General features: G+C 43.8%; 13 protein-coding genes across 13 annotated transcripts; 7 read left to right on the forward strand and 6 right to left on the reverse strand.

The window, feature by feature from the left end:
- Positions 1–360: 360 nt before the first annotated feature.
- Positions 361–2,676, forward strand: DI09_2p60 (phospholipid-translocating ATPase; the record flags this gene model as incomplete). Its single annotated transcript, XM_013382658.1, has 1 exon — positions 361–2,676. One exon carries the CDS (start codon positions 361–363, stop codon positions 2,674–2,676), a length of 2,316 nt encoding a protein of 771 aa, XP_013238112.1.
- A 299-nt stretch (positions 2,677–2,975) lies between these two features.
- DI09_2p70 (class II ATPase) lies at positions 2,976–3,488 on the forward strand (the record flags this gene model as incomplete). The annotated part of the gene is made up of 2 exons (XM_013382659.1): positions 2,976–3,198; positions 3,355–3,488. 2 exons carry the CDS (start codon positions 2,976–2,978, stop codon positions 3,486–3,488), a joined length of 357 nt encoding a protein of 118 aa, XP_013238113.1.
- A 774-nt stretch (positions 3,489–4,262) lies between these two features.
- DI09_2p80 (uncharacterized protein) lies at positions 4,263–5,111 on the forward strand (the record flags this gene model as incomplete). The annotated part of the gene is made up of 1 exon (XM_013382660.1): positions 4,263–5,111. The coding sequence occupies one exon, from the start codon at positions 4,263–4,265 to the stop codon at positions 5,109–5,111; it is 849 nt and encodes a 282-aa protein (XP_013238114.1).
- A 170-nt stretch (positions 5,112–5,281) lies between these two features.
- DI09_2p90 (uncharacterized protein) lies at positions 5,282–6,467 on the reverse strand (the record flags this gene model as incomplete). The annotated part of the gene is made up of 3 exons (XM_013382661.1): positions 5,282–5,712; positions 5,903–6,325; positions 6,380–6,467. 3 exons carry the CDS (start codon positions 6,465–6,467, stop codon positions 5,282–5,284), a joined length of 942 nt encoding a protein of 313 aa, XP_013238115.1.
- A 1,124-nt stretch (positions 6,468–7,591) lies between these two features.
- DI09_2p100 (uncharacterized protein) lies at positions 7,592–8,632 on the forward strand (the record flags this gene model as incomplete). Its single annotated transcript, XM_013382606.1, has 2 exons — positions 7,592–8,219; positions 8,370–8,632. 2 exons carry the CDS (start codon positions 7,592–7,594, stop codon positions 8,630–8,632), a joined length of 891 nt encoding a protein of 296 aa, XP_013238060.1.
- A 221-nt stretch (positions 8,633–8,853) lies between these two features.
- DI09_2p110 (uncharacterized protein) lies at positions 8,854–9,937 on the reverse strand (the record flags this gene model as incomplete). The annotated part of the gene is made up of 2 exons (XM_013382607.1): positions 8,854–9,500; positions 9,637–9,937. 2 exons carry the CDS (start codon positions 9,935–9,937, stop codon positions 8,854–8,856), a joined length of 948 nt encoding a protein of 315 aa, XP_013238061.1.
- A 63-nt stretch (positions 9,938–10,000) lies between these two features.
- Positions 10,001–10,559, forward strand: DI09_2p120 (uncharacterized protein; the record flags this gene model as incomplete). The annotated part of the gene is made up of 4 exons (XM_013382608.1): positions 10,001–10,119; positions 10,152–10,374; positions 10,402–10,489; positions 10,513–10,559. The coding sequence occupies 4 exons, from the start codon at positions 10,001–10,003 to the stop codon at positions 10,557–10,559; spliced, it is 477 nt and encodes a 158-aa protein (XP_013238062.1).
- A 207-nt stretch (positions 10,560–10,766) lies between these two features.
- DI09_2p130 (uncharacterized protein) lies at positions 10,767–11,795 on the reverse strand (the record flags this gene model as incomplete). Its single annotated transcript, XM_013382609.1, has 1 exon — positions 10,767–11,795. One exon carries the CDS (start codon positions 11,793–11,795, stop codon positions 10,767–10,769), a length of 1,029 nt encoding a protein of 342 aa, XP_013238063.1.
- Positions 11,796–12,013: 218 nt separating this feature from the next.
- DI09_2p140 (cullin 4) lies at positions 12,014–13,971 on the reverse strand (the record flags this gene model as incomplete). Its single annotated transcript, XM_013382610.1, has 3 exons — positions 12,014–13,294; positions 13,347–13,776; positions 13,931–13,971. 3 exons carry the CDS (start codon positions 13,969–13,971, stop codon positions 12,014–12,016), a joined length of 1,752 nt encoding a protein of 583 aa, XP_013238064.1.
- Positions 13,972–15,741: 1,770 nt separating this feature from the next.
- On the forward strand, positions 15,742–16,233 carry DI09_2p150 (uncharacterized protein; the record flags this gene model as incomplete). Its single annotated transcript, XM_013382611.1, has 2 exons — positions 15,742–15,891; positions 15,916–16,233. The coding sequence occupies 2 exons, from the start codon at positions 15,742–15,744 to the stop codon at positions 16,231–16,233; spliced, it is 468 nt and encodes a 155-aa protein (XP_013238065.1).
- DI09_2p160 (subunit 1 of H/ACA ribonucleoprotein complex) lies at positions 16,230–16,898 on the reverse strand (the record flags this gene model as incomplete). The annotated part of the gene is made up of 2 exons (XM_013382612.1): positions 16,230–16,586; positions 16,788–16,898. 2 exons carry the CDS (start codon positions 16,896–16,898, stop codon positions 16,230–16,232), a joined length of 468 nt encoding a protein of 155 aa, XP_013238066.1.
- A 577-nt stretch (positions 16,899–17,475) lies between these two features.
- DI09_2p170 (uncharacterized protein) lies at positions 17,476–20,082 on the reverse strand (the record flags this gene model as incomplete). The annotated part of the gene is made up of 1 exon (XM_013382613.1): positions 17,476–20,082. The coding sequence occupies one exon, from the start codon at positions 20,080–20,082 to the stop codon at positions 17,476–17,478; it is 2,607 nt and encodes an 868-aa protein (XP_013238067.1).
- Positions 20,083–20,673: 591 nt separating this feature from the next.
- Positions 20,674–21,834, forward strand: DI09_2p180 (uncharacterized protein; the record flags this gene model as incomplete). The annotated part of the gene is made up of 2 exons (XM_013382614.1): positions 20,674–20,828; positions 20,892–21,834. 2 exons carry the CDS (start codon positions 20,674–20,676, stop codon positions 21,832–21,834), a joined length of 1,098 nt encoding a protein of 365 aa, XP_013238068.1.
- Positions 21,835–21,895: the final 61 nt, after the last annotated feature.

The following is a 21,895-nucleotide window of genomic DNA, read 5'->3' on the forward strand; positions in this document are numbered from 1 at the left end:
CAAAGGAAAGAGAAGGTTGACCATTTCTTTTTCATGATGTAGCGATTCTTCCAGTTCGGGGCCCGTCCAAAAACCGATCGCAATCAGGAAGTTGTGCGCATCATATCCGTAGGAGGAACCCCCGCCAAGATCCCCTCAACCAAATTCGCCCCAAATATTGTGTGCAATCAAAAATATAACCTGATGACGTTCATTCCGCTAGTCTTTTACGAACAGGTACTCGCTAGCCGATCACAAATGATAACATAGTTTCACTCGTTTTTGAATTTGTATTTTCTTGTGGTATGCATTTCGCAGTTTTTCCCACAATTTGCTGTGGGCCCCATTTTTACCTATGTTGCTCCGTTGGCATTTGTTCTAATGCTGACCACTATTAAAGAGGGGTTGGATGACTATGGGCGTCTTCGGCGCGATGCCATTGCCAATTCGCAATTATATACGAGAATCTCTCTCAAAAAAAGCCCGGAAACCTCAAAATCCTCAGGGGCGCATTCGCCGAATCCAGGCGTGCTCGAATCGATCCCGTCGTCCCAGATATGTGTCGGTGATATTCTTCAGATCGAGCGAGATCAACGTGTACCTGCAGACATGATTCTACTCCAGACTTCGGATCGAAGCACTGGAACTACTTTCATTCGCACAGACCAACTTGATGGTGAGATCGACTGGAAACTGCGGCTAGCGGTACCATTGACACAGCAGTGTCCCTCTTTACGTGCTTTTCTTCAAGAGCGAGGCATTGAAGTACACGCAGAATTACCTTCAAAGGATCCGCATAGCTTCCAGGGTACCATCGCTGCCCGTGGCAGCAGCGCTGCAGAGCCCTTGGGCGTCGAGAATACGATGTGGATGAATACAGTGTTGGCTGCAGGAACCGCTATCGGGGTAGTCATATATACAGGTAGAGACACCCGAGCGGTGATGAACACCTCCACCTCGTCTACCAAGTGGGGATTGATCGATATCGAACTGAATTCCATTGCAAAGGTGCTGTTTATGATTTCCCTGGCAATGTCGTTAATGATGGTTGGATTGAAGGGCTGGACGGGGCCGTGGGTGATTTATCTTGTACGCTTTTTTATTCTCTTCTCATCTATCATCCCGTTAAGCTTGCGGGTGAACCTAGACATGGCACGCATGTTCTATGCGCGGCAGATCGCTGCCAGAAATAAAGACGAGCGTTTAGTTGGCGAGATCATTGTTCGAAACACTTCTATTGCAGAAGAGCTAGGGCGTGTGGGCTTTCTACTATCTGACAAAACAGGAACATTGACAAAAAATGTCATGGTAATGCGCAAGTTGCACCTTGGCACACTCTGTTTCGCGACAGAGTCTTTTCCAGAGATTTCACAACATTTGGTACACTACGCTCTGGGTGCATCGGGAGCGCCTTCACTAAGCACCCCCATATCCCCTCAGTGCACTAGTCCTGTATTATCCACTGGTCCTATTCCGATCTTAAATTCGCAGGCCGTAGGTTCAATAGCTCATACGCATGCGTATGTGCGACGTGGACGTCGTGACATGAGTGCACGCGTTCACGACTTGGTCCAGGCATTGGCTCTTTGCCACAATGTTACTACGGCCGGGGGCGAAGATTCCACACCGTCTGGCAGTGAAATAGCTTATCAGGCCTCTTCGCCAGATGAGATAGCTATCGTCAACTGGACACGCAGCGTAGGATTAGTACTTGTTGCCCGTAATCGAGAGGCAATGGTCCTGCGACGCGAGGCTGATGGATCATTGCTTACCTATTCCATCATTACACTTTTTCCGTTTTCTTCAGAAGCGAAACGCATGGGCATCATTGTGCGTGAAACCTCTACAGGTGAAATTTTCTTCTTCCTCAAAGGCGCTGACATGGCTATGACACCGCTGCTCGCACCCTTGCGTAACACCGATTGGTTGCAGGAGGAGTGTGATAACATGGCACGCGAAGGTCTACGCACGTTGGTGGTGGCTCGCCGGCGGCTTTCAGAAGAACAACTCGCAGCCTTTTTGGCACGCTATGCTGAGGCATCTTTAGTACTGAGCGACAGGGCAGCAGCAAAGCAACAGGTTGTCCGTCAACATTTAGAGACAGAGCTCGAGTTGCTGGGCATCACTGGTGTTGAAGATCGGCTGCAAGATGATGTACGTGTGACGCTGGAGAGTCTACGCAACGCCGGTATTCGCATATGGATGCTTACGGGGGACAAGGTTGAAACAGCAACATCAATTGGCATCTCCTCAAAGTTGATTGCGCGTGGCCAAATGGTGGTGCCAGTGCCACGGCTACAGACGGCAGAAGAAGCACAGGCACTCTGCGAGCTTATGGCGGCGCGATCAGAGGCAGCTTTTGTGATCGATGGGGCAGCTCTACAATTAGTACTAGGTACGCCCACACTTGCTACCCAGTTCATTACTGCTGCTGCGCGAATGGCAACGCTGATCTGTTGTCGCTGCACACCGCAGCAAAAAGCGCATGTGGCGACACTATTGAAGCAACATACACGGGCTTTGCGTGTATGTTGCATCGGAGATGGAGGCAACGATGTCAGCATGATCCAGGCGGCAGATATTGGCATTGGGTTGGTTGGCCGTGAAGGCATGCAGGCATCATTGGCCGCAGATTATTCGCTGGAGCGCTTCTGCGATCTTTCGCGTCTTCTTTGTAAGCACAATTTTTTACTTTAGTGTGGCATGGGCGTTGTGCATATAAGCGCACATCCAAGCTCAGCCAGTTCGTCATCCACCGTGGTTTCATCATTTCGGTGCTACAGGCGGTTTTTTCATCGCTCTTCTATTTCTCACCCATCGCGCTCTATCAAGGAGTGCTAGCAATTGGTTACTCGACGCTGTTCACGACATTTCCTGTCTTTTCGTTGGTGCTCGATACAGATATTCGGGAAGATCTGGCTATACTCTACCCGGAGCTCTATAAGGAGTTGGCAAAAGGCCGCGCGCTATGCTTCCGCTCACTCTTCCAATGGATCATGGTTTCGCTCTACCAAGGTGGCATCATCATTTTTTTAGCGCTTTGGCTTTTCGAAACAGACTTCATCCACATCGTGGCAATCTCGTTTTCTGCATTACTTTTTAACGAGCTACTGATGGTGGCTCTGCAGCTCAACGAATGGAATCGGTTCATGATACTTTCAGAAATCTTTTCCGTGCTTTGCTATGTGGCCACCGTGCATGCGCTGAGCGGCCATTTTGGTAAGTAGAACCTCTTGATTCATGTACTTTTGTTTTGGGTCGCTTTTTTGATGCGCGCCTACACAAGCTTTAGTGCATGTCGTTTTTGTGCTGCTTGTTTTCCTTTTACGTCTTATTGTTCACGTTATCGGACTGTTTTGTGCACGCTTACACTAGATCCTCTGTTCATTTCATCGCCGACGTTTCTATGGAAGGTCTCATTCATCACCGTGGTGTCCTTCCTGCCGTTGCTGCTGATAAAGGTAGTGCAGCGCGTCGTCTCGCCACCAAACTACGCCAAGCTTTCATAGAATAAACGATTATATAAAAAACGCTACTGCATGTGTCGCTTGCAATTCGGATTCTCGTTGGAATGTGATCGAGAGGTCACTTTTACTGATAAGCGTCCAAACGTCGAATGTAATGTGCACGGACCTCCCGACTCGGTTCATTCAAGGGGACCGGAATGGCATCCCACTTTAATAGCAACTGTGTAGCCTGCTGCACGCATGTTGCACTCACACGGGTGCTGTCGCCTTCATTACCATCAATATCATGAATAGCCGAACATTGGAGTGCTAGAAACTCATTGGTCTCATTTACCAATAAAAGAACTTCTTGTGGAAAGCATTTGATGACCGACGCAGCGGGAGGCGGGGTGTTTCCCCGAAAGCCGCAAAAGCGTTCGCTGGAAGCGACCAGCGCAAGAGAGTCCATAGAGTTTGGAGACTCTGAGCTGCAGAAGGTGGAAATTAATACAGTAGAAGAGTCATTAATAAGGGCTGCAGGTTAACAAAATTGGTGGTTACCTCCGCCCTCCTTCGTATGGAGCAACAAGGGTTCGCCCAATTGAATATACAACTGCTCGCAGACCTTCTGGATAGAAAGTGCTGTTGTTATGATCTCTTCAAATATGGGCACGCTTGGATTAAACGCAAGGCACCTAAAGCCGTGGATACTGCATTGTTTCTCCACACAGAGCAGTGTCATCTGGATGCAATTGGACCGTCAAATTGGAGCTGGATACAAATTATTAATTTCTTTTTGGGATTGAAATTCGAATTTTATTTCCTCTGCATCGATTGATGGCTACGCCCAAGCGCAACATGCTACGCAACTCACGAAGCGACTCTTCAGAAGAAGAAGACGGGGCAGTTGTTCTTATAAACTTTCCACCAAAGTTGCCAAACACTGGCATTGCTAATAAGTTTGGGCCTCTTTTTGCATCATCCACATCCGCATCTGTGGCCATTACTGTTGATGGATTCGTTTCAGACGAGAATGAGGATCAAGATGGAGAAGTACCAAAGGAACGTCGTGTCAGCTCTGGTTCTCTTAATGCTAACCTAAACACCCTAGACACCGATGCTAACCCCATGTATATGTTCAATAATGAGGATGCAGAATTTCTTTCGCTGTATGCTGACGAAGTCCCTATAAGAAATCCTAACCTTCCATGTTGCAGCGAAGACGAGGAAGACCTTCTCATTGAAGATTCTATTGATAGATTTGCTATTGAGAATGATTCAAAACACGATACCCAGTCCTATCTTGCTGAAGAAGATCTAGATGAGGAGGTTGAAAGATGGGAATCGGCGAGGGCAATTCATGGCCAAGGCACTGGTGTATATGATGCATCTATTCTGGAAAATACACACTCATCGACTGCTTCTCAACTGTTTGATCCCACTCGCACCTATGATGGGCACAATGCCCATCAACCCCTCAGACTGAAAGCAAATCATCGTGGTAGCCGATCCTTTGCCTCCTTTTCGACCTCCACCATTGATGTAGAGGAAAATGAACATATTTTGAGTGGAATTTGTGCGTTTTCTACCAAAACACTTTCTCGTCTCAACGACCAGCTCCATTCTCTCAACTCCAGAGTGTTGGGTATACAGAAGCGAATCCAGGAGCTGCAGAAAAGTTTCTAACCATATCTTTGATGCCCTGGGGCTGTAAAATTTATCGGTCTTATGCAAGAAGATTGCGCGATGCTCTCTTCCCGATGTATAAATAGCCCCATCTGATGCCTATATTCCTAAAATCCAGTCATACAACCTTGGCATTTTATTAATTTGTTATTGTGTGTACACATGCCTTTTCAGATGTGCGGATGAGAATTTGTCGTGTACATATAGTCCATGGTAACCATAAGAAATGAGCTAACGAAGCATCTGATCCAAGGATGGCAGTATGCGAGCAGGGCCGTGCCTGCAGTAGCAAAAAGCGCATTGGTGGAGAGAAAATTTGAAGTCATGTAAAAGGATATAAATGCGAAAATCAATATCATCCACCGCAAGATGATATGAGCGAGATCCTCCTCCAGCATATAGTATGCGAGCGTGCATAGAAGTTGATCAACGGCGTCCGCAAAATCGCCCATCATGTTTTGCAGTTCCGTCATATTCCTTCGAATGGGAATGTCTATCTCGAGGGCCTTACGGAGAGATTTGACACTGTTCAAGGCAGATTCGCTCTCAACAACCGGTACGCTGGATGCTGGGAATTCATATTTTATAGCCTTCAGAAATACTTGAAACGAAAAAAGAGCAAACAGCAGAAGGAAGGGAATATATAGAATAAATTTGGGATAGAAACATATGAATACATAGAAGGCCACGGTGGGTATGAAGAGCAGCATATTGAATTCGCTAAACATTTCCGAAAGCGATGCTTTGGCATCAAAAAGGGGGCCTGAAGGGAAATGAAAGTGATCACATACCAATTCTATAAAGCATCCGTATAAAGTTCATCGGCAAAGTAGTGATCAAGTTCAGCTTTGCTGCTTTGCGCGATTTGCAGCGAGAAACCTTGTATGCTATGGCAGTTTTGTACAGGGTCTTTTGGAAAAAGGACATTTGCAGTTCTGAGGTTCCGCCGGAAAGTGGGGGTGCAAACGGGAAAGATGATCCCAGCTGCGTGGATGAGGTGGATGGAAACACTTCTTTTGATGGAGGCAATAGGCCATCTTGGGAAATGTTTGAGCTTTGAAAGACTTGTTCAACCCAATTGAGGGTTTCATCGAGAGTTAGTGGATCCAGATTTAGCAGTGCGTCGGATCGCGATGGCTCAAGAAAAGATGCTGAATTGGATATTTCTTTTGTCGAGAGAGATATGCAATAATAGTGAAGGGTGCTAAGACAACCTAAAAAAATCAAAAGCCAACATTACTTTTACATCTGACCCCTTGGCGATATACCCCCCACATCAATGAAGCGCAATGATCGCAATAAGTTGGCTTGATAAAAGTACACGGGAGAAACACGTGGTTGCAGCTTTTGGTACATTGTGTTTCCCTTGAGCTATCCGCAGTTGGAGGGCTTTCTCCACTATCAGATGCAAGGGTTTCCAGGCTTTGCAGGGATGGTGTCGCTAGGTCTTTGAAAATGAGGGGTTGAACCTCCTCATTGCAGATTGAGGGATCGGTTTCCTTGTCGCCACAATATATGTGGTCCATTTCTTCGCTCAACATATTGCCCAAAGACATGTGGGGAATATTTTAAATTTTGCAGAACAAATATATGCATGTGGTTGAGATTGAATATGTCACTAAACCTAAAATTTTCATGTTTGGAATTTCAAAAAACTGCAGCGTGGTTAATATGCATTTCTTTCAACTAAACTTGAGACCTGCATTTTCAAAATTGGGAGCATTTTGCCGGGGTGCGTGCTGTTTAAATAAATACGCAAAATGCCGAATGGCTCGAAACACATGTACGTACTCCAATTAAACATTAGGTTTTTATGAAAATGCAGACCGAGTGCGGTGCAAACATGTAAACTTGGGCTTCCCAAAGCAGCATGCAATATAATTAATGCAAATTTTAATTTAATTGAACTATTGACTGGTAAACCACCAATCACGCCGACGTCTTTTTCATATATCTAAGCAACGTTTTTTGATTAAGCTCCTTTGGTATTAAGTAGATTTTCTACAAATATATAATTAGATCCTGTGTTTTCCTAATGCTATTTTGCCACGAACCGCATCTTTATTAATGATTTTTATTTATTCATCAGACTCACATCCAACCAGCATGGACAAAATATTTAACCTTCCTCTTACGCTTTTCCGGGATTTTGATTCAGAAAAAACTAAATTAGATATAGAGGTTGATGAGGTCTCCCCTACAAATGAATCTTTGCTTGATTTCCGGACACAAGCATATGAGGAGGAATCACTATCCAATTCGACCTCCCAGGCTGATTCATATACGAATTCCTCGTCCTCTATAGATCCCCTGCGGAAAAACACCAGAAAATTTTACCAAGTTAAGCCCCAGGCGGAAATTACAGAGTTTTTTACGTGATTTATTTATTTATTTGTAGTAATTTTGACCCCTTTCCCGTGCATCCAAACTTCTGCATTGTCGAGGTTAAAAGGGCCAGGCGAATCAAGAAATGGAGCAGGATGCTCGCAAGATCCACCCCGCTTACAAAACAGAAAAAATTCATCAGCAGGCTTGTAAAGGGAATACCGGACACCAAAAGGCCGCCCATCTGGTCGATTTTGCTTTCAGAGGGAGAGTTTTCTTCTTTTGATTGGATAGCCACCAATCGGCCAGATGTTCCCGTTGATTCTATAACCGATTTTGCATATTTCAATGCGCTATATCACCTTCCCTCTGAATATGAGAAGCAGATTGATCTTGACATCAGTAGGACGATGAGAAACAGTTGCCTCTTCAGCGAAAGATACGGAATTGGGCAATCCGCCTTATTTAAAATATTGGTAGCTCTTGCAAATGCTATTCCAACAGTCGGCTATTGCCAGGGAATGTCTTCGGTGTGTGGATTTCTGCTGTCATATCTTCAAGATGACCACACCACTTTCAAGGCCATTTTATATATGTTTGGACGCGATTCGTTGACAAATTTGTATTCTTCAGGATTTCCGAAGCTATTTGAAACTTTTAGCATGCACGACCGGCTGCTGCAAACGCTATGTCCAAAGCTTTGGAGATATTTTGTAAGAGTTATAAATTTTGTTATTTATAGAGCGATTTACACATTACGTCAAGCACGTACGCCACAAAATGGTATTTGATGCTTTTCCTGTGCTTTTCAAAGGCTTTGAGTGTGAGGATATGGGATTTGTATTTATTTTATGGCTTTGAGATATTTATCCACTCGAGCGTCTCTGTGTTGCAAGTATTTTCACGTAGGCTTGATATCGCTAATGAATTTAGGCAAGCTATCAAGGCTTTCGTTTGACGAGGCCATGTATGAGCTCTCCTCTTGCTTTGAAAAGGACCTTGGCGAGGGCAGTATTAAGCGATTTGAGCTGATCGATGCCATTTGTAGACGGTCGCTTTCGTCGTTTAAAAGATTTAGAATATCTACCTCAGCATCACTTCCCATCCCGTCATCAATAGATGAGTTTGTCAGTCTAAATCTGGAAGGATCTGGAGAAAACTCTTTCAGCGGAAGCGCTGAAAACGAGATCACTTAACTTAATAAATATATTAACTTATCATCGGGCTCTCGATATGATAAAGTGCCTGGGTTAAGGTTAGTTGGCAATTTAAATTTATCGACAAACGTCTTTTTGTGCGCCTTAAATTGAATGCGGCATTAGCAGAGTACGCGAGGTCGGTCACATCCAGCCGGTCCGACACAAAATAAAGGAAATTCAAATTTATTGGGATACTGTCAATGAGCCAACTAGCCCTTTTACAGGCCAAAATACTTTTTTATTGCGTTCCAGTAATACTCGTTCCAGTTATTTTTTATGGCTTCAATGTCGGAGCCAGGAATGTTTTTTTGGGACATTTGGAGCATAGTTCCTCGACGTCCATTTACATCTTCGGAAAGGCGAATTTGCACTTTGGAAAAGTGATCCTTTGGCCATGTGGTGAATCTCCAGTCCATCTCAATAAAAAGCTGCTCAACATCCAAGCTAGTGCATCTAAATGTAACGCTGGAGTCAAATAAATGGTATGTTTGCCCAAGTGCAATGGAAGAATCTGACGTAATAGGTGGCGAAGATGTCCAGATCGAGATTCTTGATGGGAGTGTAAGGATATCGAAGAGCGTTTTAGGGTCTGTCATAAAATATTCCTTTTGAGAGATGCTTCCAGTTACAAACGGCGCTTCAGACTGTGGGAGGGACTGTTCGTTTGATGACCAGGATTTGAAGGTTAGCTCGACATCTTTGTTGGCCGCGTCACATTGCCGTTGCTGTACCGCTTGATCGCCCACAAGCACAGAAGGTCCTTGAGATTTTTCCAAGTCCTCTCTGAATCTCTTTAGAATATTGAAAAAGGGGACTCTCATAATGGAGGAAACCTTGGATCGAAAAATAGCATTTTCGTTCGTATCTTCATTTAAGGTCAGCTTAAAGAAAATATCTTCAGGCGATTTGATTTCGTTGCTAAATTCGTCGATGCGGAATGAGCCGGAACATTTTTTAGACTTGTCATTGGTTTCGGCTACAAATAAAGAGGACATCAGTACCTTTCCAAAAGCCGCTTATTTTAAGCTCAAAGAAATAAAATAGTTTCCCCTTGCGTTGATTCACATTGACATCCCCATCAATGGTGTCCAGTTTCTTGATCTTGACCATGGCTTCTGAATCTGAAGAGATAAAGTTCTGAAATACTCTCCGAAGATAATCCTCTGCCCAGGGGAAGCAATTTTTCTCTACCCAATGCCAATTGTTAACATTTTTCCAGTTGGCTTGCGGGGCAGGGGAAGCCTCGAGCGAAGGGGAAATATCCGATGCGCAAGAATCTGACGATGCAGCAGAGATGGTCATTGTTGAAATAATAAAAATACCCCCATTTTATGTAGCAAATTTTCTAGAAAATTCTCGATTTTCATGGCCAGTGATGATCCTTTTCAGCTGCTACCCTTTGTTGCCTTTGAGGCGATCTTGGTTCATTTGAAGGTCACCCAAGAATCTTTGATTGATACCAAGGCATTGACCACACATGAATAGTACCTATCCCCTATGGACTTATCCAATTTAGCCCTATATTTGTATCTTGGTATTCAGGCAATGGAGCTTTGAGGGGATGTATCGGGACATTCAAATCTTGCTCACTATCAAAAGCAATCAGGATTTTTTCCATCAAAAGCGCCTTTGAGGATTGCCGATTTTCTGGAATCTCCATAGCCGAGGTGGAAACCCTAAGTTGCCAGGTTTCGGTGTTGGTCGACTTTGAGCCTGCACTGCATGCTTTCGATTGGGAGGTACAGTACGCTCACTGAAATTGAAAGGATGGCGTTCACGGACTGCAAATATCCTTCTCCTTTGAAAAACAAAGCTACACTTCTACTTTCCTGCCCAACGTGTCGACTCTTCAGGGTTCTAAATTTCTTTTATTTTAGGATGGAGTCCCATGGAAACTATCCATCAATTGATTAGAAAGACCTGATTTCGAGGGCAAATAAATAACTCACTAATTAGGAAGCTGATGGTAACAAGATACAAATCCAAGAAATATGAGGCGACTTACTGGGACTATTTGAAGCACCTCTCTGCATAAGCCAATCTGCTACCAAGGTGCTCTTTTTTCAAACCCATCCGATCCCATCCCACAGCATACTATGTCGGAGCAGATCATCTCATTATACTTTACTTTTCAAAAATCGATTATGCTAAAAAACGTAACGGACCGTGTCAACAAATAAAAAATTGCTCGCTTGATATGGCAAATGCGGTAATAAAGCGTTTTCCAGTCCGAGTCTACGTCCAGTCTTAATACCTTGAAGTAAACGAGCCTGAGATAAGACACAAGCTCGCAAGCCAAATAGAGATGTTGTTTGCAGCAAAAACAAACGGTCAGGGAGAAGTGATCTCCCGAATAAAGATACGTTGGGGCGCCCTTATCGAGAGCGCTTAAGCATAGCCCGCATGTCAGCATTTCCTCAGAGGACGGAATCGATTGCCTTTCAAGAGAAATGGAATTTTCAAGGACGCGCAGAAGGATCTGCTTTGGACTGAGCTTGGAATTGCAAAAAGTCAGCAGCTGCTGTAGCTCGTTAAACGGAGAATTCTTTAACAAGAGGTTACACTTTGGTTTGGTAGCGTTGAACAACTCGTTAAGGGTCTTCACATTTCCAAGAAAGGAAAACAAATCTGCAGCAAAGGGGGATTTTTGATGATCTGGGAAAGGCGACTTAGAGGTTGCCATGTCAAGCAGATCTTGGCTTTGCGGCAAATATATGTCCTCCCCCTTTGAGCTATTCGCATTAAGACGCGAAGAGCCCTTTCCTTCCTGAATCCGCAACTCGTCCTTCAGGAAAGCCAACTCGGAACGGAAAAGCTCATTGTAATGCTTATATTCATCAACTTGACGCAATAGGCTTTCACATCTTATTTGGAGAGAAAATGTTTTCTTTACTTCTTCGGCTACGAGGTTGTTAGCCTCCTCAAACAAACTCGTCGTCAAAGCCTGAATTTCATCGTGGATCCCAGATGTGGTGGCGATACCCTCAGATTCGGTTAGTGATTTTGACAGTAAAGTAGACAAGAAAGAAATTTCCTTTCTAAAGCACTTGTATTCTGCGATATCTACAAGCCGAGATTCCTGAGTGTCCTTTTGATGCGGCTCGGATCGCCTTGTGCGAAAATCGGGTACAGAGCAGCTTTTATAAATTGGAATTGCCATGAAAATGAAAAAAGACCGACCAACTGTTTACTGCATTGCATTGCATTGCATTGCATTGCAGTGTAGTATAGTGTAGTATAGTCCAGTGCAGTGCAGTGCAGTGCAGTGTAATACATTCATCAAATTTAAGAGCTTTATTAGTTGAATTTGGGGTTAAGGGATGTAGTGGTATTGCATTTCGCCATCGAAAGTCTCCTCGCTTTTGATAAATTCCTTTTTCAACAGGACTTCGATTCTTGCGAGCAGATGTTCATTCTAAAGTTAGATGATATAATATATCTCACCTCAACAGGAAATTTAATTGAATCAAGGGCCGCTTTAAAAAGCAAGGACTGGGGAAGTGTTTTTTGATGCTTTAAAATTCGTACAATTGCTGCATCGATTTGGTACAAATTTTCAGGCGAAAAAGACTCCAAAGAATCCATTGGGGTGAACGGGTTTTGGTCAACAAATTCATCATATTTCGAATAAATTCCCGTAAGGATGTTGACGAACTCCTGGCCTGCCTGATTAACATTGGGATTTACAGAAAAACAAGCATCTTCCATAAAAAATGTGTCTGATGATTGCAAGATAATTTCTTTTTGAATTAACGATTCAAGAACCAGAGTCAAGTCGTTCTTGGTCAGCCCAGATATCTTCTCAAGCCTAGAAAAAGACAGGCTTTCAGAAGAAAATGCCTCCAATACGATAGCCTGATATGCTGAGCAAAGTAAGGAAAATGTTTTCCCATGTGGACATGTCACTTCAACAATACAGGTCGAATTTTTCAATGAAAATTTGAGATGTCTTCCTTTATTTGCCTCTCTATAGCCATTTGAAAAAGCTCCTATCGCGCTTTCAAAAACGGGGTGTCTTAATATCCTTGCATTCATTTTTGAATCCCCTATTGCGGGCCAAAAATTTGGCGTTAATATGGAGAGCGACGTTGGGATGTCTGACATCTTTAACGGCGACGATGAAGCTGGCGACATGCGGTTCTTGATGATCTTTTTGTATTTGAGAGAGCAAGAAATGTCCCTTAACATGCCCTCTAACTTGAAAGTAAATGAGAGCCCACATTCACCCTTAAGCTTGAAGATGGTATACTTTTCCAATGGGATGTTCAGCGGAGAAACATTTGAGCAATCGGATTCTAAAAACATGAATCCAAGCAGCAAGCGCCTAGCAAGCTGGGCCTTGTAAAAGATTTCAAAATCCTGCTTGCCCTGAATGAGGCGAAAGATGTAGAGCGCTTTGTCGATTTGGTGGACTGCATTTTCATACTCTGTGCTAGCGAGGGGAAATTCGGAGTGATTGGCTTCAATTATTGCAGACAAATATCGGACAAGAAGAAAAGATACCAACTTTTTAGAGGAATTGATCGAGGCTGACAAGGCGCCTTTTAAAGCATTCGAAATCTGGGGATCATTATCAAAACAGCTCTTGACAATGTCATCAACAAGGCTTATCGCCTTAATTAGATCTGGGATTATTTTCCAGGGCGAAGCTATCTGGATCTGTGAAAGAATATTCTGATAGCGAAGCTATGGGATTAACAGGCTGAAATACCTTGATTAATGATGATAAGCGAGAGCTCAGCGTAGCAATGTTTTTCGTTTCAAACAAAAATTTATAAAACAATGCCAAGGATCCAAAATCCCTGGCCTCCATTAGCGGCTGGAATCCATGCTCAAAAAAAGAATTTAACCGCTGGGTCACGAAAATATTCAAACAGGAGCTCATTAATTGTTCTTGCATTTTCACATCAAGAAAGGAAGAAAGAATGCCAGTTTCTTTGGAAAGGAATGAATGGGTTAGCTCCAAATAGTTGCCCATATCATTGGATGCAAAATGCTTTTCAGAAAGTTCAGTATAGTAATTGCCGCTGGCCTCGCAAATCTTTGGAAATAAATGCACTTCACATAGATGAAGAGATGAAAAAAACGACATAACGAATGAAATTGAGCTCAAATGCGCCAGATCGGCGCCATTGGAGTCTCTAAAAATAAATGTAAGGCCAGCACCAACCTGTATTTTCGAAGAGCTCGCAAAAAAGATTCCAAAATTAGGTCAATAGAAGACTGCTCAGCTAAAAGGAGCGACCTATAGGTATCGATGGCCAGGGTCCTATCATTAAAAGCTGGCATTACCACACTGAAGGAGATTGCAGGCCGGGATTGATTTTAGGAAGCATCACTTGACTGAAGTAGATAAAGACTTTGCAGATTGTTTTCTAAATTAAAGGGATATGATGCTACGATTTTCCTGCAATAAGATTCCCATGAATGTTTGAGAGAAGGAATCACACACCCCTCAGCGCTTGAACATGGCATGTTTGGTTTCAACACATCAACCGCTTCGAGGGCAAGTGTTTGAAGCTCAGAATTTAGCAAAGAATATAGGTTTTCAGTGTCATTTCGGTGGCAAGAAAGACGAATGAGCTACAAATGAGAAAGTCAAAAAATGACCTTATAAATCTCCTCATATTTACAGGTGAAAGATCTTCCGGCGTCATCCAGCGTGCCTATAAATGATTTTATCTTTGGTGCTATAGATGATGCAAATGACAGCGCAGGCGAGTCCTCAAATATTGGAGAAAGATCCAAAATCGGATGAAACATAAAATGAAAATGGAGAAAAAGCAACTTTTTGCAATTTAATGGCAACACCCGATGGTTGCCAAATTTCACCGGGTTCGTTTTACGGAGACCCGTTACAGTATTTTGCCACACTCCCCATGTAGATCCACGCAATCTGGCAGGTTCAAACGGCTACTTGAAAATGTGGCGTCATTGAGACAAAAGTATGGTGCCTCCATAGCCCTATCCGAGAAAGATGTCACAACTATTTCTAAGACATCGGCATTAGAACTCTTTTCAAAGAAGCATGGAAACCGCCACACACTGGATCCAAATATGGTTTTTTCTCGCCAAAGCTCAGCTCTCTATTTTGTTAGGTTGTCTTCGGATTTATTAAAAGTATTTTCTTTTGACCATCCCCTATCGCATTCTCAGGACTCGTTTCGTAAATATTTGGTTTCAAGGTAAGGATCGATATTTGTCATTCATAGCTATGAGTACTTTTTCCATGCCTATTAGTAAGCCAATATTCTGATCCGATAGCAATTACATAGATGAGAGACATTTTTACGAACTTATTCCGGAAGGTTCTCCATGTAAGCTTTATTTTGATATTGAATACTGCGTTGCATCAAATCCATCAGTCGATGGGGAACGCACGATTTTTGAGTTCAAAAAGGTACGCTTGGCCCCATTTTCACTCTCAAGTACGTTAAAAGCCGACTCAAGGTGTGCTTTAATGTCACGGTCGATGTAATTGTTGATTTGTAAGATCAAATGCATATTAATATTCATAGAGAATCGACCACTTGTGAAAAGTTTTCAAGGCACCTGATTTTCAATCTCAATCATGGGACCCTTTGGAAGAACAATTTTGAAGTGGGATGCTTTGTGAAACATCTGATGTCCACCATCCCTCAAGACTTGATTTCTTTTTTTGTTGTAAATGGCCCCTCTTTTGAACCACAAAGGGTCTGCATAGTAGACCAAGGTATTTTGCTACCTTCACTATATTTGCAGCTGTGTATTCCAAAAATCGGACGTTTAGGATATGGCTGTCATCGAAACTTGGAAAAAAGGCCATCTTCGCACCTGCCGATAGCGATACAAGGAAATTGCTTTTAAGCAAAGGCCCATACACCTTTTTTTTATACTCTCTAATATGTGCGCCAATTACTTCAGAAAGTTCTCGTGGTAGCGAGAAGACGGAAACCTACCTCTCTTTTTTTCCAGATACCGAAGCCCATAACACCAGTTCTTCATTTGGCGCCAAAATTCGCCCCTTCTCGGTTCAACCATCCCCGTCATCTTCGGCATCGGTAGCATGCTCGAAAAGCCCATTTCCATTGCTAGATGCCTTTCTCCTTAAAAAGGCAACTAATGATATGGACATTGGCAAAGAAATTCTCATTAGGCGGTGTAAGTTGGACATACACGTTAGTGAAAACTACGATGTAGCAAGCATATTTCTCACATATGATTTGACGGGATATCGATTTTGTGACCTTGTAAATCGAACACATCGCTCAAACCATGTAAAATTACAAGTCCTTATTGAGGGCCCATGGGCGATATTTAAAGAATTTGCCGTGGCGTCGACATCTGATCGGTTGCTGTCATCATTGATGGCTGGAACAGTGCCGCCATCTTTTTCAGTATCCTGTGTGAGAAGATGTATGGATCCCCTGTGTCGAGAAATTATCTCTTCAGATGTAAACAGAATGGTGTTGAGTGCAGATCTTTTGTACACAACGCCAGAGCTATTTAAGCCCATCTGTTCCCAAATCATTCAAATCGAAAAGAGGGCATTTAACCCGGAAAAGGATCCATTTCTAATAGATGGAGACGACATTTTGCTCATTGACACAAATATTTAATATCGTCCACGGCTAGACCCACGGAAGGAGCCGCTGCCGCCTCGAGAGCCCCCTCTACTTCCTCCTTGGCTACCGCGAGAACTAAAGCCGCGAGAGCCTCCACGAGATCCCCCACGGAACCCACCGCTTCCACCGCGAAACCCGCTACCTCCGCCACGACCACGTGCCGCGCCTCCGCGAGCGCTTCCCCCTGCTCCTGGTGCCTTTCTTTTGGAACCAATAGATGGGGTGGCGGATTTGGGTTTTGGCAAAAAGCGCTCTAGCGGCAACAGCTTATCTGTTCCAATAAATATTTTCTGCGTGGGTTTAAAAGAGGTGGCCAAAATGCCCTCCGAAGGTTTGATGGTGAAACACTAAGGGTTGAGGAGCAACAAAAAATTACATAGCCGTTAATGGGACCCAGAATCTCATCTACTTTTCCAATCATGCTCTTGTTTTCCAGAAAAACGGGCGCATTGAAATACGGCACTTTATCGATAGTTGCCTTGCAGACCATTTCTCCTTCGCAGGGATGCATGTATTCGCCCACAGCTAAAGAAAAGATGTGGACATACCATACCTAGTATTTCAGCAGGCGGTCCAAAGTCATCGGAACGGTAAGATCCCTGTCTGTTTGCACCTCCGCCAGAGTATGAAGAACGGCCTCGAGGACGATCAAAAGCCATTTAGCGAAAAGTAAAAAAAACTTTAAATTAAAATCTCCAATGTCTTCTACTGACCCCATAGATCCAAAGGAGCGATTGGAAAATGAATGCGCCCGCACGATCAAGTGTAAGCCCTTCTTTAGAGAATTGGTCAAATGCACCCAAAGGGTGAATAAAGCCAATTCTGAATCTGAATCAACGGAAACTTGCCTTGAAGAGCTTGTTGATTTGACAGAATGTGTTGACAAGTGTGTAGCGCCCCGCCTTTTCAAGCTTTTGAAATAAAACCGCATAGACTGGTATCAATAAAGCCTATTCAAAGGACCTAAAAAGAAGCACATCCTCCATATTTCTGCAGAAATACGAAACGATGCCTAGCAAGTTAATAAGATTGCTTATGCGCTTCTAAGAAACCACCACTGATATAGCGAATCAGAGGCCGCATCTAGACTGCAGCCGATGGCAAAGATACTTATGCGGTATGATATCGATTTTTATTAATAAAGCTGATTTTCTTATCAGCTTTCAAATATACATGACGATGGCCAGCATTTGCACAAACGGTAGCAAGGAAATAACCCCTAGAAATGGCAATCAGCTACTTTTGAGAAGATTGAGTCAATATGAAATAAGAGAGACGATCCCTCACATCGGTGAGGGCATCTCTGCGTGCTTGCATCTGGAGCTGGATGGCAAGCTCCGGGTTTTCCTGTGCAAAGCGAAGAGCAGCAGCAGAAAAGGATTGGCTTCCAGGCACAAGTTGTGAAGAAGACATTGACGAGGCGCGGCCACAAATTCGCTTTTCTGGCAAATCAGATGGCTCGGATGGGAAAATAACAGACGCTGTCAACTGCTCCCCAAAAGCCCCGAGCACTGAGTTCACAATTTCATGATGCAGATAAAGGGCTGCCGTGTCTGCAAGGCGGGCTGCAAGAAGGTTTAAATAAACATCTGGACACTGTGTCATACGTTGAAGATTTCCGGTCAATGGTGAACTTTCTTCAGAAACCGCAGTGGATCCCCCCCAAAAAGGCCACAGCCAGGTACCACCATTTGAAGATGATGTTATTGCGCCACCACAAGAAGAAGACTTTTCAAGAAACGAAATGCGTCGATCCAAAATATCCTTTTCAGAAAACAGAAGAGCTGCCTCAGTTGCACATTCGGCTACAAACGAAGAAAGAGGAAAAGAGGTGGACTCTCTGGTGTGGCGACCAGAAGCGTTTGATGGCAAAGTAGCTGATGAATGCCCTTGGCCATGGATGTTTATCTCATTTTTGGCACCAGGAAGAGCAGAAATAGCTGCTCGAAGCCTTCGGAGCCCTCCAACTTCACTGGCCAGCGTGTTCAAACGAGACTCAATACCATCCAGACGCCGATGAAGATTTTGAAGAAGATCTGTTCTAGATTTTTTCCATTCCTGAGAAGAAAAGTCTGTCCCTCGACGAAAAGGCTTTACAGCCGCCTCTACAGAGAGCGTCAAGGGGCCAAGCTTTGATGCAAGCAGAGATTCACAGGCAGAAGATGCGGCCAAAGAAAGACTTGGATGGAGCTTGAAAAGCGGGTCTTTTTTTGAGAGCTCCTCGACGTGATTTGTCAACACAGCCTTGATATGGTTCATTGAAGCTTTTCCGATGTGGGAGCGTGTTAGCGTCGATATTTCTGAAGCCAAATGAGAACCGGAGGAGATCCTTTCCTTGACGGAACCATCAAGCGTCGAAGATGCCTGGCCAGCTCTCACGGCTTCCAAAAGGGCGCTCTCAAGGGTGGCACGCGAAAATGACGTTGATGCCAAGGATTCCACCTTTGCAGCCGTGGAAGATATAATTTTCGCCAGATACGCGTCTGGAGACACTCGACGGTCATCATCAAACTGGACGCGCATCGCCAATTCGACTTCGGAAAGTTCGTCAGAAACACCCACATACAGGTCTTGAATTCGAGAAAGCATGGCCTTTTCAAGCGCTCCAACAAGCCTAGCTTTGAGGAGAGAAATTCCACCACTAGGAATCTTTGACTCGCCAGAATTGGCAGCCCAAAGCCCAACATACCCCATGGGGAGGGGATAATCAATGGTGTCGTGTGAAAGCATCTCCATTGCTTGTCCAGGGTCTTTGGAGATTAAATCAAGCTTGCTAAGAACCCCAATTGTCCTAAGTCCTTGGGGGTCGGCTTCCCTGGCTGCCTTAAGGGCTTCACTATTGGCAAGATCCACGTCAGCTGAAGAAACAGCAAGAAGAACATTTGGCGCCTGAGTGTAGCGATCAGCAAGCTTCTGTATGCGCTCGCGAAGCTGCGGCGCCTGGTGACGGGATGAGACCTGAATAAATCCTGGGAGATCAACGAGTGAAAGATCCGGCAAATTTGAGGCATGCAGTGACAGGTAAATTGGCGTTTCATCAACTCCAACGGTGTCGTCCACCGCTGCATTCAAGGCTCTAAGCATAGCTTCAACATGTTCCATCGCATACAGGGGCCCAATGGACGACGAGGTGTGGTTGGATGAAGAATTTCCCTCAAACATGGCAAAGGGGCGCAAACATGTTGGATCGTGGACGAGCCTCAAGTGAAGAGGACGCCTGGTTACCATGGCCGCACCGCCTTTAGGAAGAAAAGAGTGACCAATTAAGGCCTCTAGGACACTACTCTTTCCAGCACTTTGGCCACCAAGAACTACAACGCTAGGAAGAGATAGGCGATCCTCCAAACCATGAGCGCGCAGAATCAACTGAACCTCAAGCAGTTGCCTAATAAGGGGCGAAAATTCTGCAGGATCAGAAGAAGTGATAAGGTCCACGGAACCACCGGTTTTTGATGTTTCCCCGGGGTGTGTATATTTGGGTGATGCTTTGGTAGCAGGGACCCATGTTCCTGAAGGTAGCCAGTCAAGAATGCGAGTTCCTAAGGAAGAAAGGCCATCAACAGTGTCGACTGCATAGATAATAATGTTGAAAAATGAATCTTTTGACCACTCAAGAAATTGGTTGACTTTTAATGAAACAAACGCTACGAGAATTCCAGAGGTCCCAAGGAAAATTTTACCGAACGACAAAATGCGTGGTGCTGTATACGCAAATTTGCTGAAGGAAGAGTAGGGAGATGCCAAGAATGGTCTTGAATAAAGGAAAGCGTTCCTATTTTGAGTTTGAAGTCTGTGTCTTGCTAATGGAAGCAAAGAGCCAAAGCACCTGGCACGATGAAACATTGTTACTGCTTTCCAAAAATGCACTATAAAATCTCCAATTTTAAAAAATTGCTCCCAGCTGGGGTCGAACCAGCGGCCTTGGCGTTATTAGCACCACGCTCTAACCAACTGAGCTATGGGAGCACGGTTTGGGTTAAATTTTATTATTTAAATTATCTTTTAAACAGACTGGCAATATTCTTCTCATTGAAATATCACTGCAAAGGCAATCTCTGATTTGTATTTTATCTTTGAATGTGAAAACCGGATCACAATTTGGTCTGCCTGATGGTAATAAATGGAATCAGAATTGATTTTTGCATTGCAGTTCTTTGTATCAACACTAATATAGTTGAACAGTTTATGCCTAACACAATCAGTGCAATATCGATGATCTATCAATGTAATCAGCCTGTATACCTCTGAAAATCAGCTGTTAACCTGTGATAATCTATCGTATTCAAAATGTGCTACTAATACTTACTTTATGGCGTGTTCGATCGATGTTCAATCCTTTTGGGTTTGTTTATTTGTTTACTTGAAAAGGCGACAAATGGACCGATATTTTTAAGATTGGCAGTAAATAAAGCTGCCTTTTCCCAAATTTTTACGATGACTTTTGCTGATTCCCTAGTAATTGGGGGTGGTCCGGCTGGCATTCTAACCATCGCATCATGCCTTGAATACTTTCCGTCGGACCATCGGATTCTGTGGGTCGATCCGGCATTTAAATGTGGCTATTTATCGATGCTTGACAATGTCCCAAGGTACAGATTTCCCATTTCCTGCCCTTAATTTAGCAACACTCGATCCAAATACATTAAACAAAGCGTAAATCATTTTGCATCTATCAAGCCTCTCGTTTTCAAGAAAGGATCGAAACTAACGCAACTGATGGATGGCCTGCATGAAGATGAATTTTACCATTTAAGTCGATATAAAGAGATTTTTCTGGAATTACAAAATGAGCTCTTGGTAGCGTTTCCATCGCGAATCGTTATGAAACAAAGCCTGATTTCAAAATTGGAATACAATAGTGGCGAAGATCTTTGGACGGCTAAAATCGGTGATGGAGATGACGTTTTCTGCAAAAATGTTTTTATTGCAAGTGGCTCTCACCCCAAAGTTGACATTGCAGGGTTTATTCCTCCGTGCGCATCTATTCCTCTTGAAGTTCCCCTTAACGAGGGTCCTGAGCTAAATGAGTTTATTACATCATCAGACATTGTAGCCGTTGTGGGCTCGAGCCACTCGGCTGCCCTGTCGCTTCGAAACCTTTATTCGCTTCCCATCAAACCTTTGCAGATTATTCATATCAGAAATCGCCCGTTTTTGATGGCAATAGAATCCCCAGACAAAGATGTCATTGTCAACGACAATCTTGGCCTGAAAGGCAAGGTTGCAGAGTGGATCTCTGAATTTTATGTCCGTTCGTCTTTGTATCCTCCGATGAAGATTCTCGAGTATGATGAATGCACGTTTGATGCCGCGTTTTTCAAAAAGAACGGCATTACAAAATGCATCCTTGCCATTGGCTATGAAAGAAATTCGCTTCCAAACATCTACATTGACGGCACGGAATTAAATCCAGTTTCAATATTCTCAGAATGTCACACGGCAAATCTCAACGCTGGGTGTGCAAAGATTCCGCGCGTTTACGGGGCTGGAATAGCGTTCCCCCAAAAAATTTATACAAAGGAAGGGTCAACAGAGCTTAACATAGGCATCTGGAAATTTGCAAAACAGCTGAAGGAAACCTTCAAGAATATGTGATGTGTTTAATGGAAGACTAAAGCGGTTGCCGTACGCATTGCTGGATATGAAGCACATGGAA

The sequence above is a fragment of the Mitosporidium daphniae genome (genome assembly GCF_000760515.2).
Source record: "Mitosporidium daphniae strain UGP3 chromosome Unknown contig-2, whole genome shotgun sequence".
NCBI classification, from domain to species: domain Eukaryota; kingdom Fungi; phylum Microsporidia; genus Mitosporidium; species Mitosporidium daphniae.